This window comes from Sinocyclocheilus anshuiensis, unplaced genomic scaffold (assembly GCF_001515605.1).
Source record: "Sinocyclocheilus anshuiensis isolate Anshui unplaced genomic scaffold, SAMN03320099.WGS_v1.1 scaffold426, whole genome shotgun sequence".
Classification (NCBI taxonomy): Eukaryota; Metazoa; Chordata; class Actinopteri; order Cypriniformes; family Cyprinidae; genus Sinocyclocheilus; species Sinocyclocheilus anshuiensis.
The window spans coordinates 1,021,205-1,035,969 of NW_015542362.1; the positions used below are offsets into that span (position 1 = coordinate 1,021,205).

Sequence of the window (14,765 nt, forward strand, 5' to 3'; positions counted from 1 at the left end):
TTTGAAAAATAATGTGTTTTTTGAACATTAAAGCATGTCAACATATTCTGTTACACCAAATACACAAAATAATGATCTTTAAAAAAGCATCATATGACCCCTTTAAATATTGAGAAAATTGCCTTTAAAGTTGTCCAAGTGAACTCCTTAGCAATGCATATTACTAATCAAAAATTAAGTTTTGATATATTTACGGTACGAAATTTACAAAATATCTTAATGGAACATGATCTTTACTTAATATCCTAATGATTTTGGCATAAAAGAAAAATCGATAATAATCACCCATACAATGTATTTTTGGCTATTGCTACAAATATACCCCAGCGACTTAAGACTGGTTTTGTGCTCCAGGGTCACATATTACCATTGTACTGACTATTTTGCTTTGATTTTTTTTTGTTTGTTTCATTCTGTTCTGATTTAGTGGTTTGTTCGTATGTCAAGTACATGACTGTTTATATTATTTCCAAGTACAAATCGTAGAGAAAAAAATAACAATTTCTTGTATCTCAGTATGCATAAGCATTTATAGGTTAGATGAAGAGTGTAAGCACTGGCTTCCAGGCATTGCTGTTTGTTAATGGAATGATTTGTATCTTGCTCAACTGGTCATGTCTGGGATGACGACACCTGTTTTTCCAAAATGAGGAAAGTGAGCAGACAGAAGAAATGTTTGAGAAACGGCTTTGGAAATTATCTTTGTTTGTTTGCAAAGAAATTCCACACCTTGAAATCACTGTTTGATTGCAGCTGTTTTAGATTTTGCTCTCGTTTATTTACTTCTTACTGTAACCACATCATTTGAAAACTTTTGTAATCTTGTTGGCTGAATAAATTCTAAGGATCACGTTGCTGTCCATTGACTTTTGTATGTACACATAAAAGCCTTACAAGACTTGTAATAATTATAAGTACTGTAAGGAATTTAACTCATTAATTCTATAAGGGAATTAATCATTAATTTTATTTCTAGCTCAGGTTTTGAAAGGACTCGAATCTGAAAATTCAAGGTCCACCTGATTAAAGCTGAATTCCAATTTGATATTTTACACTTTAAATCACCGGTCGTCCAGCTAGCCGTTGACCTCAGTATATTTTAACAACTTGAATATTTGTATTTCCCTGGCCACGGGTAATACGTTCTTCGATAGGTAAGCTACGAGCTAGGTAGCAATGATCTTGGCAAGGGTTTTGACTTTAAAATTTTCGCGAAGTTTCAACTGAAGTGTTTGAGTTCTGGAGTCTCGCTGTGCGATGTTACGGCATGGGAGCGCTTGTAGCGCTTTCACCAAAGTGAAAGCCAGAGGTCTTGAGCGAGAAAAAGCGAGCGAGCGTAAGAGAGAGAGGGCTTTGTGTTCATTTTTAAGCAGGCTGACTTTTGTCCAGCCCACAGGTCGTGGTCCAATCAGATGGTGGCTGCGGGGTTTAGCCACGCCCCATACTGTTCCTTATCATGCATGAATCACATGCTGTTTGTGGGGAGTATTTCTGCAGGTTTTAATAACTTCTTATAAACATATCATCACCGGAAAATGATGACGAATATCAATTTTTCACTCACACCGATGTTCTGTGAATAAAACAAGCTTTCATTCAAGCTCAAACAACAGGTATTTTGCATACACAGTAATCGTAATAACTAAGAAAGAAAAGTTATAAGGCAAATATTGAAATATAATGGTTTCAACACATCGAATATATATATATATATATATATATATACGGCATAACACATACAGTAGACACATTTTCACTACTTATGAGTTTTAAACGATTGTCTGTTAAAATTTTGTCTGTGTAAGTTTCGTGTCCCTTTGTCTGGGACAGGAGAAACGTAAGGGTTTCAGTCATGCAGGAAGCAGATGGTCAAAAAGTCATGTGGCGTCACGTATAGATCCCGTGCTTGCAGGCCCGAGGGCGTGATTAAATTACTGTCCTTTTCCTGTTTGGATATAATAGTTACATTCATCGGTGGTCACAAGACATCACGAGGCATTTTCAGTCTTGATACAAAAGATCTCTGTTATCTCCTGATTGGATTAATCCAGACCTCATGATGGCTGATAGGGTCATATCAGTGTCCGTTCATGATAGAAATCCCTACATAATAATGGTATGTTGATTTGTACTGTACATGAATGACTGAATAAGCAAGCAGAAAAGGGCTAATGGTTTAAACAACAGCAATTAAATGTTTTACAATTAATTAATATTAAGCTTTATTTTTTTATATAAGCTATACATTTTACAAAAAAGCTTTAAATATTCTAAAATGATCTTTGGTTTTTCAACGGAGAGCAAACATTGTTTAACATTTGTTTAAGTCAACGAAAAACCATCATCTTTCAAGTGCACACATTAGGTTTACCAAAGGACCTTGACCTGAACTAAAGAAAGTTTATGATTATTGTAAAATCTATTTAACACACCACACCTTTACTATCTTCATCATAAAAATATTTTAATATATGCATAGCCAAAAAAGACATTTGTTAATTATTTGTTATCTATTTATTTATTTAATTTTAACTTTTGAATCTTATTATTTGTCCAATTTTTGGTTCTACTATCAGTTCCTTCTGATGCATTGGGTGGGAGGCGTCTGTGGCCTGTATGAAGGCTCACTGGCAGCATGTACTCTGACCCTGGCTGATAAACACTTCCTGTAAATGAGCAATCCAGCAGACAGTAGAGAGAAAGCAGATATGATGCTCAGCACTGCTGCCACAATGACCTCTGCTTCAGACACTGTGACGGAGGAGCGATGCATGAAGCTGGGATGAGGAGTGGACCGGTCTTTCTCCATCACATCATCACTACTATACAGAAAAGATATAACAACTTATAGAGACACTCAACTGACATAGAAACACGTTGTGTGTGGAGTTCTGTAACTGTTGACATATTTTGATGCACATAAAACACATTTAAGATTTGAAAATAAAAGATTAGACTAACCTCTCAATGCATGTGCCAGCATTTAGAAGGTCATCCGCCTTTTGTATTGATGTAGGAGGAGCTAAATCAGAACATTTACATATTCTGTTGTCTGGACAGAAAATGAAACCCTGATAACCAGACACCTACATGATTTAGAGACAGAAAGTTATAACAAATAAAATGGCACCTGAGTGCTATGTAAAAAACACTAAATGTTTAAGTCATTACGCGTATCCCAATGAGTTTCTCACTAACCTCAATGCTCTTTCCTGCTGGACAATCCAACCAATCAGAATCCATCACCTGAATTTGATATTTGTTTATTCCAGTGCACCTGTGTCTGTAACAATGACCTGCCACTGGTGCACTAGCGGTCACGTTATTCTAATAAAGGGAGGGTAAAAAGATTTTAAAAAAATTAAAAGAGCCTTTAAAATGAATGTAATATTGTAAAACTGTAGCTTTGACATCTTTAAACATTTATATATATTTTTGTGAGATGTGAGAACATGTGGCACCAGTCTGCTGAGGTTGGATATAAAACAGCGGCTGTCTGAGCCATATATCTCTCCACTCCCTTTCATTCCACTCCTCTTATTCTCCTCTTTCCAGCACTCACTCTGATGAAGAAAAGTGTCATTACACATGAAAATCACAAGTGAAGTTTAGTTATAATGACAACAAAGTGAGACACTTGTGAAAGAGAAATAGAACTAAACAGAACACAGCAGACTCACAGCATTAGCTAGGGGTTTGAAAATGTGGCAGCCATCCAGGTACTGATCAGTGAGACACTCCCCCTTGTGGAAGTGAAGGTAATGACAACCCAATCCACTTGGAAGAAAACCGAAGACAGTTTATCACATTCATTCAATTTACTCTAAAAATAAAATAAATTAATATTAATATTAATATTTTAACAACTTTACAAAAGCCACAATTTCTTAACAAGCCCACTTTCAAAAAAAAAAATAACTGCAAAATATAGCTTCCTTTAAATACCTGTGATTATTCAAAACAGCATTATTTGTTTGATTACCTGTCTTTACAAAAGAAAGCAGAAGAATTGCGACAGGTAGAGACAGACCCAAACTGATGGCCTTCACCTAAAACACACAGAAACACACCAGGAATGGTAAATCAGTGGACACGCAAGTCCAAGTTTTGACTAGCCTGAACAAGTGCATAATATTTATCTTAATGCATGTCAACCAGCAGAATGGACTCAACAGTGTATGTCTTACCTTCTCCCCACACCAAGCTCTGAGCTCGACTGAGGTTCACTGAATACCAGCCCGTGTCCTGGAGGGCAGCAATTGTGATGGGATCGATCCGAATCAGTGACGGCTCCACCAGTAAAGCTGCCATAATGGAACCCTGAAGCACACGAGCCTCCCAGTGTGACGAGAGACCATCTGAACCAGCATCCTGAAAGGAAGAAAGACGGGGAGGGGATGTCTTTGAGTATATCATCTGTGTTTTACATTAGGCAGCGGCTATTTACATTAAGAAAGGTAGATGCAATTTACACAGAGTGATAGATACTGTTTGTACCAAGTATAATAGCAACATAGTATTTTGTTCACACTAAGTGTGAACAGTGATAGATAATACAGATGCTAAAGTATAAATGGAAATATGTTTTCTGTACTAAAAGTATAATATCAACGCAACAGTGAGCAGTAGTAGTGAAAATAGCTTTTGCCAACAAGTTTGGGTATTTGCATGTTATTGTAGTAACATGTTTTTATTTAAATACCTTAGGGTACCTTGTAAATACCTCAATTTACACTACCATTCAAAAGTTTAGGGTCGGTAAGATTTTTAAAGGGGTCATATGATGCGATTTCAATTTTTCCTTTCTCTTTGAAGTGTTACAAGCTCTTGGTGCATAAAGAAGATCTGTAAAGTTGCAAAGACTAAAGTCTCAAATTAGGGATGCACCGATACTGGTCTCCTGTACACGTACTCGTTAAAATGCCCCGATACCAAACGCCGATACCACACAGCATGTGATAAGCGCCATATTCAAACAAAGAAACACCGACAACAGAACTACAGACAGCAGAATGGAGTTATAAGAGATTAAGGATGTCTACGACAAAATAATGTTCTTTTTAGCGGCATCATATGACCCCTTTAATACTTCTGAAAGAAGTCTTTTACATTTCCAAAGGTTGCATTTGATCTGAAATACAGAACAAACTGTAATATTGTAAACTATTATTACAATTTAAAATTACTTCAACAACAACAAAAAAATACTATGTATACGGTACTATGGTATATATCAGAGATCATGATGATACCATTACGGTGCCATGTCACTGGTACAGTAGTGTTTTGTTTGCAGTGGGTACCTTGTTCTCTAATGGAGCTCCAAGGTCAGGGTGGGTAGAGTTGAGATGTTTCTGCATTTCTCTGATCACAGTAGGAGAATACAGTCTAACCTGGCCCATCTCATCTGTGCTGGTCACCTGACCATGAGACCAGCAGTCTATGCCAGCTTCATAACACATACACAATGACAAAAATGACCAGTAAATGCACAATATAATAGGGCTACGATGAACACCATAACTCTAATAGATATTTATTCATTTACATAAAGAACATTAAGAAAAACGAAAGCAGTGTTACATACCCTGAGAGGAGAGAGAACAATCCTTCCATCGGCTGAAGAGCTCTTTACTGAAGCCCAACACGTGGAACAGCTCATGGATCACTGTCTGTACCAAAACAAAATAACAAAGAGCGAATGCAATCTCAATGTTTCTGTTTTTTGTTTTTTCAACAGTTCACTCTTGTCAGACACATTCACTGTCACCTGCACAAAATGCTCATGTGTGTATCTTTCCATACTGAGTGTCTCTCTACAGATGATCATAGCCCCAGCCAGAGGACGCCCCTCTGAGTCTGTCTGACAGTGAGCAGCATAAGCCAGTATACTAGACTGAAGAGACAGAGGGGTAAAAATATTACAGATATTACGTAATAAACTCACTATTTTTTCCCCTAGTGAAGACCATTTTTTCATAAAGGACACTTGACTTTATTACCTGCCTGTGGAAAACAAGGTTGAAAATTTGTCATGATTTAAAAATGGAAGTACGTTACAGACATTATGACAATGGCAACAGATCTGAGAGAAATCCCAGTGATAGTCTCTACCTCTGCTTGGCATTTATCTGTGCTGTGAGTGAACACATACAGCAGGAAGTCAGTGTCAGGAACTCCCGTCCCCTCTGGCCTCAGCACTGTCCGGACTGGATGCTCAGGATGTGGATAAACAGCACAGCCATTCAGGTGCTCATCTGGGATCTGTAAACAGGCCAGACGGAGCAATAAGAGCAATATTTTGAGTAATGTGTGTTTACGTATGAAAAGACTCACAATTACGCCAAGGCAGCTCTCGAATATGTAGTTCTCATTGGCCCTGCCACATCTGAGGAGAATGACATATGGTTGACTAATTATAATAACACATTTTTAAAATCAGTAAACATCAAAATTCATACTACTACTACTTACAGAACAAACAAATAGAGCTACAAAGAGTAGGAGAGTCAGAGAAGACGTAAAACATACTTCATGTGGTTAACAGTGCTGCTGTTTCTCCAGATGAATTTGCAGTATTTGTTTATGTCTCTGTTCAGCAGCAGACTGTCTTGAACTCGCCTCACTATGAAAAAAAACATCCACAAAGTTACTAAAGAAAAGAATATGGGGTAAATCCAAATTTCAAGTTTCACTAGACATGTTTTGCCTGTACTTCATATTAAAACACACCACACACCTGACAGTAAACTGGAAACTTCGCTCACAGCCTCATCGACTGCAGTCATTAATCTGTCTAACTCCCATTCTGTGAGGGCGGGGCTTTCTGAGGGGACCCAGCTCTTGATTCTGATTGGTTGTGGATCCGTCATGGATTCCACAAGTCTCTCTGCTCTTTTAGGTCTTCGATGTTTAGAACTGTGGGGCGCTGGACTCTCCTCTGACGCAGTTTCACTCAAGGACCAATGAGCAGAGGCGTATTGACCAGTGGGCGGGGACACAACTTTGATTGATCTCTGAACTTGGTCAAAGATGCACTTCTCCCAAGTACATGGAAACCATGGCAACAGTAATATGCCAATACAAACACAATGCGCAAAAGGCATTATTTACTATAGTATAAAAGACAAAGAAAAGCACAATTAATTGAAAAAATACATTTTTACAAATGCTTAAGAATATATTAACATTACAAGTAAAAATCTGTGATAAAAAAGACTTGTATTGGACATATTTACTTAAATCTAATTATAACTAATACACTTTTAATACATTTTCTTCGAAAAAGAAACGAGTCTAAATTTAAGCATTAACACGACCGTCCAAATGTTTAGGATTAGTTTTTTTTCTTTCTCTGAAGGAATTATCCCTTACTTAACCCTAATAGCAAAGCTGAATTTTCAGCACCATTACTCCAGTCTTCAGTGTCACATGATCCTTCAGAAATCATTCTAATATGCCAATTCCATGCTCAAGAAACATTTACATTTAGACATTTAGCAGACGCTTTTATCCAAAGCAACTTACAAATTAATTATTTATTAATTTACTGTTATTATCAATGTAGAATCAAGCTGTGCTACTTAGTTATTTTTGTGGAAATCGTGATACATTTGTCTAAGGACTCTTTGATGAATAAAGTTCAAGAGGACTTAAATATAAAAAATGCCAGCATTATAAATGTCTTACTGCCATTTTTGATCAAATTAAATTAATGCTTGCTAAATAAACGTAACAATTTCTTTAAAAAAATCTTAATGACCACAATGTTTTTAACAATAGTGTACTTTAGAACATATAAAAACTTTTTGATCAGAGAAAAATAATCGATAGATTTCTCACCAGCACAGTATCAGTCCTTCAGCTTGTATTTAGAGATGGTGAACTAGGAAACTTGCATATCTGTTTGTCTCTTTCTCTTGTGAGCAGAACGACCAGGTATTCCTCCTCAGGACTTAAAGAAACTGAGCCAATGACTAACAATGCAGGCTTTGATGTGCAAATAAGACAATCACCTCTCATTGTTTCACCTTTCATAGAATAATCACCTTCTCCACCTGTAACACTTGTCTGAACATACAAAGCTTTCTAAAAAAAATTACTCTAGAAATTTTTAGATCTGTGTTGACAGCATACACCATTACAGATTACGTTTTTTTTTACATTCACAGCAATTTTCATAAACCCACAAGAAACTAAACCATGACATTAAAGTAGACACATTAAATCACACAAGGAAGAATAAAAGTGCAAATCAATTTAATCTTTGTGGATTTTCCAGCTGGTTTAGCAAATATATAGTGAAATTCATCCTACCATCATCAATTAAGATAATTCCCACCTGTCTTTCTAATGCAATCAGCATTCAGCAGATGAGAGTTCAACATTTCGGCACTGAACATTTGAGAGTTCAACATTTCAGCACTGAAAAATACATAGATTAAAAACAACATCGACAGGGTAAAAGGAGTGAAATGATAGATCATACCAGCAGTTGAAACAATGTGACTATAGATATGGCACTACAACTGGTTCCCCATTTATTGTCCACTGAGCCAGAAAAGTATGAAATCTACATTTTTCATTATGTTAAGACATATTCAAGTTATTGTGATATAGTGATGTCATTCAGGTTGGTGGTGCATATGGAGGTGCGTGTGAAACCTCCAAGAAGGATTGTCTAAACTGAGTGGCTTACCACTTTCAGCTAGTTCATTCTCTCATAAACACATACACACACAATCACTCACTCACTCACAACACACGTGTCTTTATTATTAAGTTATTGCCACAGTTGCCATGCACTACCATATACATAGCGAGGGTGAGTTCTACATCTATGTGTAAACGTTTGTGCAAGTGTGTTTGGCCCTACGTGCAAGCACATACACAGTCACATACTGTCTAGTGATGTACAGGAAGCTCAATTAAAGGCACTTCTGAGGAACACACACAATAAAATATGTGGCCTGTAGCACTATGAGGTCAACTCACATGTATGCACATCACACAACCATGTCTGCAGATAAAAAATAAAAAAAAGCTATTCTAACTAAAATCAATCTCAGAGGAACATTTCGTAAGCCAGACTCTTTGTGCAAATGTTCACCTATCAACAGTTTAGATAAGTGCACAACCAACACATCTGTCCGCAAACAGTCGCTTGTCAAATATTTACGCCACACATTAATGCAATACTTTTTCTCATAGGTCAGGAAAACAGATGCTCTAATACAGGTTAAGGCACCAAGCCAGCACTAGAAGCAAACAGGGTGACGCTCACGTGCTGAAAAGAGAAAGGCAGGAGAGCGAGAACTAGATAAACAGACAGAACCAAAAAGGACAAGAAAGAACGAGACGCTCATGTTAGCATGGGCACATCATCTTCAGAGGTTGTGTCATCAGAGAGAGGAATCAGCAGCACTTCATCTTCAGAGGAAGAAGAGGAAAAAGAGGGGGATGCAGAGAGAAGAAGAGAAGTAGGGGATGGGGAGGGTCTGAAACGGGAAATTCTCCACCCCAGACTGTGGAAGAGAGATGCCAGGGAAGGGCTGCTTGGGGGCGCAGTGACAGGTGGGGTTTGTCGTGTTTCAGTGACTTCGATTGGCTGGACAGGGAAAGGAGGTGGGGGAGAAGGAAGAGGAGGAGCCTCCGCTTGCTGCTGTGTTTCTGTCTGTTGGGATAAAGCCAGTTTTTGAGGCAAGGACTGACTGGCTGCTCCTGTAGCCACTGAGGAGACTCCAGGACTTGACTGGCTGGGCTCAGCGCTAGAATTAGCAGCTTCTGTCTGTTGGGAGGAAGAGGCGGTGGTCTGTGTCGTCCTAGGGGCAGATCGAGGAATTAAGCCCCATCTTCGTAGGCGCCGCACAGCTCTGCGGACAAACCGAGGCCTGCGTCTCCGCCGTAGAGTGGAAGCATTGTCTTGCCTGAGGAGCTGTAGTATTCCTCTCAGGGAAAGTGAGGCAGACTGGAAAACAGAGAAAAAGTGAATTGTGGAAAAGAAAACATGCAAAAGTGAAAAATTAAACAAAAAAATATTATTACAATTTAAAATAACTATTTGCTATTTGCATATGGCAAAACTTTATTTTCAGCAGCAATTACTGTTACATGATCCTTCAGAAACTATTCTAATATGCTGATTTGGTGCTCAAGTAACTTTTTTTTATTATTATCAATGTTGAAAACAGGCACCTGTTTAATATATTTTATTTATATATTAAGCAACTGCTTAATGCTAAATTTTTTCCAGGACTCTTGGATGAAAAGAAAGTTCAAAAGTACAGTATTTAATCATTTGATCATCAAACATTATAAATGTATTTACATTTTTCAATTTAATGCAGTTAAAAGTTGCTAAAAAATGTTAATTCCTTTAAATAATATATACCTTTATAGGATTGTATTAAAATGTTAATGTGTTTGGCCCTACGTGCAAGCACATACACAGTCACATACTGTCTAGTGATGTACAGGAAGCTCAATTAAAGGCACTTCTGAGGAACACACACAATAAAATATGTGGCCTGTAGCACTATGAGGTCAACTCACATGTATGCACATCACACAACCATGTCTGCAGATAAAAAATAAAAAAAAGCTATTCTAACTAAAATCAATCTCAGAGGAACATTTCGTAAGCCAGACTCTTTGTGCAAATGTTCACCTATCAACAGTTTAGATAAGTGCACAACCAACACATCTGTCCGCAAACAGTCGCTTGTCAAATATTTACGCCACACATTAATGCAATACTTTTTCTCATAGGTCAGGAAAACAGATGCTCTAATACAGGTTAAGGCACCAAGCCAGCACTAGAAGCAAACAGGGTGACGCTCACGTGCTGAAAAGAGAAAGGCAGGAGAGCGAGAACTAGATAAACAGACAGAACCAAAAAGGACAAGAAAGAACGAGACGCTCATGTTAGCATGGGCACATCATCTTCAGAGGTTGTGTCATCAGAGAGAGGAATCAGCAGCACTTCATCTTCAGAGGAAGAAGAGGAAAAAGAGGGGGATGCAGAGAGAAGAAGAGAAGTAGGGGATGGGGAGGGTCTGAAACGGGAAATTCTCCACCCCAGACTGTGGAAGAGAGATGCCAGGGAAGGGCTGCTTGGGGGCGCAGTGACAGGTGGGGTTTGTCGTGTTTCAGTGACTTCGATTGGCTGGACAGGGAAAGGAGGTGGGGGAGAAGGAAGAGGAGGAGCCTCCGCTTGCTGCTGTGTTTCTGTCTGTTGGGATAAAGCCAGTTTTTGAGGCAAGGACTGACTGGCTGCTCCTGTAGCCACTGAGGAGACTCCAGGACTTGACTGGCTGGGCTCAGCGCTAGAATTAGCAGCTTCTGTCTGTTGGGAGGAAGAGGCGGTGGTCTGTGTCGTCCTAGGGGCAGATCGAGGAATTAAGCCCCATCTTCGTAGGCGCCGCACAGCTCTGCGGACAAACCGAGGCCTGCGTCTCCGCCGTAGAGTGGAAGCATTGTCTTGCCTGAGGAGCTGTAGTATTCCTCTCAGGGAAAGTGAGGCAGACTGGAAAACAGAGAAAAAGTGAATTGTGGAAAAGAAAACATGCAAAAGTGAAAAATTAAACAAAAAAATATTATTACAATTTAAAATAACTATTTGCTATTTGCATATGGCAAAACTTTATTTTCAGCAGCAATTACTGTTACATGATCCTTCAGAAACTATTCTAATATGCTGATTTGGTGCTCAAGTAACTTTTTTTTATTATTATCAATGTTGAAAACAGGCACCTGTTTAATATATTTTATTTATATATTAAGCAACTGCTTAATGCTAAATTTTTTCCAGGACTCTTGGATGAAAAGAAAGTTCAAAAGTACAGTATTTAATCATTTGATCATCAAACATTATAAATGTATTTACATTTTTCAATTTAATGCAGTTAAAAGTTGCTAAAAAATGTTAATTCCTTTAAATAATATATACCTTTATAGGATTGTATTAAAATGTTAATTAATTATTATGTATAACTGAAGAGTTTGCTTCCAAAACGCAATAAACGCCATTTTGAAAAAAAATGGAGTTTCCGCCAAAATCAGTATTGTATCTTGTCGGTATTGAAAAGCAAATTTTTAATTTTACGCAAAATGCGATATCCGCCGAGTTATTCTGTCATTCTCATGTCCCTTTTTTTCCAAACCGCGACAAATGCCAATCTCCCTTCTCTGCAGAATGCGATATATCCGCTCAACCAATCACAGCGCACCATTCCACGCACTGTAAACAGTAATGGCAACGCTTTGAATACACACGGCATCCTAGTTTTCCTCATCTATTTTGTACTTTGTGATCAACAAACAAACTTAGGGCTGCACGATAAATCGCATGTGATTGTCATGCGCATCTCGTCAGTAAAGCCGGTTCTGTGATTAATAGTAAATCTCCATCACGTGCTTTCAGATGGAGCGGCATTTAATACACAGAGCCGTAGATCACTACAATATCGCATTCATAATCGCAGATGAGTCGCATTCGATTATGAACGCGATATTGCGTAGCTTGTCAGTGTGTTTCTATTAATGCCATTAATGTTTTTGTTAATACAGCGTATAACACTACTCAACTAAATGAATGTTACATGGCAAGATGAATGCACTTTTGGAAGTTGAATGTAAGGGAAATGTAATTTTGGAATTTCTGTGGTTTAATGTGATGTTGTTCCTGTATGTTCATGATGAAATTTTCTTTTATTGTTGTAATTAATTCATATCATTAACAAGATATGTTAATACAGCGTATAACACTACTCAACTAAATGAATGTTACATGGCAAGATGAATGCACTTTTGGAAGTTGAATGTAAGGGAAATGTAATTTTGGAATTTCTGTGGTTTAATGTGATGTTGTTCCTGTATGTTCATGATGAAATTTTCTTTTATTGTTGTAATTAATTTATAGCATTAACAAGATAACCCGTTGAATTAATTTTGGGAGCGACGACTGATTGAATGTATTTTGAGTCCAGTGCCTGCATATACGATTAGTATTGACCAAGTTCAGAGGCTGTCACATGTGGATCAACTTACTATGTTGTGTATTTTCAACAGTTTCAATAAGAAAAATAACTTTTATATTGATTCAATGGATTTTTTGCATTTTGGGGAAACAAATAATACACTTTTATAATAAATCTTAAATAGTGGTTTTCATCTCGCCACTTTCTTAGTAAAGAAAACACATTTTTACTCAAATTTATCAAAATGGATTTATAGCGTTTTGGAACCAAACTCTTCAATTATTAAATGTTAAATTAAAAAATGTTAATTAATTATTATGTATAATTAATAATAAATGATTACATTAAAATGTGATGAACGGCATGTTTTTTTATCAAGCTTGATGCAATAAAACAGTTAAGAGGGCTCCTAGCCTACTACCTCATTGGGGTTCTCAGTAGGGAAGTCTTCCACTGGTGGAATGATTCCCTGAGCAATCAGCTGACCGTAAGAGGGCGGGGCCTGCTGCTGGATCAGTTCAGCCTCTTGCCGAGTGATTGGCGCGAACATGCTGAGAAAACAAGAGAACAGTACACAGAAATACTGTCAATAAAAGCTACTATTATAACATAATAAACCACATAATGACATTCTGATCTTATTTTTTTTTTTTTAATCACTGACATTGTTGTAAAATTAATCTAATATTATATAGTTATTATCTGGTTTAAATTGTTTTACCTGTACTCTCGAGTGCGTAGGGAGTACAGCTTGCAGGTGCAGCCCATTGCAATGACTAGCAGAAGTCCACAAACCAGGCTTCCAACGGTAGCTGCGGTTATGACTTTTCGGGGCAGGGTCACAGTGCAGTTAAGCTCATCTGTGCCGTCCTTACAGTCCACCTGTCCATCACAGCGCCAGCTCTCAAACACACACCTGTTTCAATTATTAAACATTGGCAGAGATTTTAAACACAGAGGCCATCATATGGTTGGAAAAAATATATATACTACCATTAAAAAGTTTTGGGTCAGTAATATTTTTTTAAAGAAATTAATACTTTTATTTAGCAAGGAACCAAAAAAAAAAAACGAAAACAAACAAAAAAACTAATGCTGAAATAAATGCAGTTTTGAAACTTTCTATTCATTATAGAATTGTAAAAAATTAATCATGGTTTCCACAAAAACATTAAGCAGAACAGCTGGTTTCTACATTGATAATAATAAGAAATGTTTCTTAAGCAACAAATCAGTATATTACAATGATTTCTGAAGGATCATGTGACCCTGAAGACTGGAGTAATGATGCTGAAAATTCAGCTTTGCCATCACACAAGTTACATTTTAAAATATACATGTTACATTTAAAAAATAAATAAACAAATATATTAGGTCTGTCAGTCGATTAAAATTAAAAGATCTAATCATCTAATTAATGACAGTGTGCTGTGATTAATTCATCTAATTAATCGCAAACTAAATTTGGCTGTGAAAATACCACCAAAAGATCATTTAAAGCTATTATTGTGTTAAATGTTTAGGCTACAATGGCCTAACATGGAACATAAAAGAAGATAATTTGAGAAACATCTCAGTATTTTTTGTCACTAGTGACCAAAACAGCTTAGTCACCAACAGTATTCAACATACCTTCTTTTATGTTGTGCAAAAGAAAGTAAGTCATCCAAGTTTGAAACAACATGAGGGTGAGTAAATGATGACAGAATTTATTTATTTTGATTTTTATTTTTATTATAAAGAATATATTTTTGGTGAACTATCCCTTTAATGTTTTTTTTTTTTTTA

General features: G+C 37.0%; 2 protein-coding genes across 4 annotated transcripts in view; both read right to left on the reverse strand.

The window, feature by feature from the left end:
* Positions 1-2,557: 2,557 nt before the first annotated feature.
* cirop (ciliated left-right organizer metallopeptidase) lies at positions 2,558-6,848 on the reverse strand. Of its 2 annotated transcripts, none has more exons than XM_016490788.1 (14): positions 6,740-6,848; positions 6,532-6,625; positions 6,337-6,388; positions 6,115-6,264; positions 5,771-5,896; positions 5,588-5,672; positions 5,304-5,449; positions 4,188-4,371; positions 3,983-4,049; positions 3,681-3,777; positions 3,462-3,563; positions 3,199-3,327; positions 2,962-3,086; positions 2,558-2,819 (listed from the first exon to the last, which is right to left on the reverse strand). In XM_016490788.1, exons 1-14 carry the CDS (start codon positions 6,786-6,788, stop codon positions 2,573-2,575), a joined length of 1,653 nt encoding a protein of 550 aa, XP_016346274.1. In that variant the 5' UTR covers positions 6,789-6,848; the 3' UTR covers positions 2,558-2,572. The 2 variants fall into 2 exon arrangements, with proteins under 2 accessions (XP_016346274.1, XP_016346273.1); XM_016490787.1 differs by having other exon boundaries at positions 2,558-2,822.
* Positions 6,849-10,424: 3,576 nt separating this feature from the next.
* The window catches only part of lrp10 (low density lipoprotein receptor-related protein 10), a 10,473-nt gene continuing 6,132 nt past the window's right edge, over positions 10,425-14,765 (reverse strand). For both annotated transcript variants that reach the window (XM_016490785.1, XM_016490786.1), the window contains exons 8-10: positions 13,699-13,893; positions 13,399-13,528; positions 10,425-11,524 (exon numbers count right to left, since the gene is read on the reverse strand). In XM_016490785.1, the coding sequence (XP_016346271.1) occupies positions 10,919-11,524; positions 13,399-13,528; positions 13,699-13,893 (931 nt within the window). In that variant the 3' untranslated portion in view covers positions 10,425-10,918. The remainder of the gene's footprint in view (positions 11,525-13,398; positions 13,529-13,698; positions 13,894-14,765) is intronic.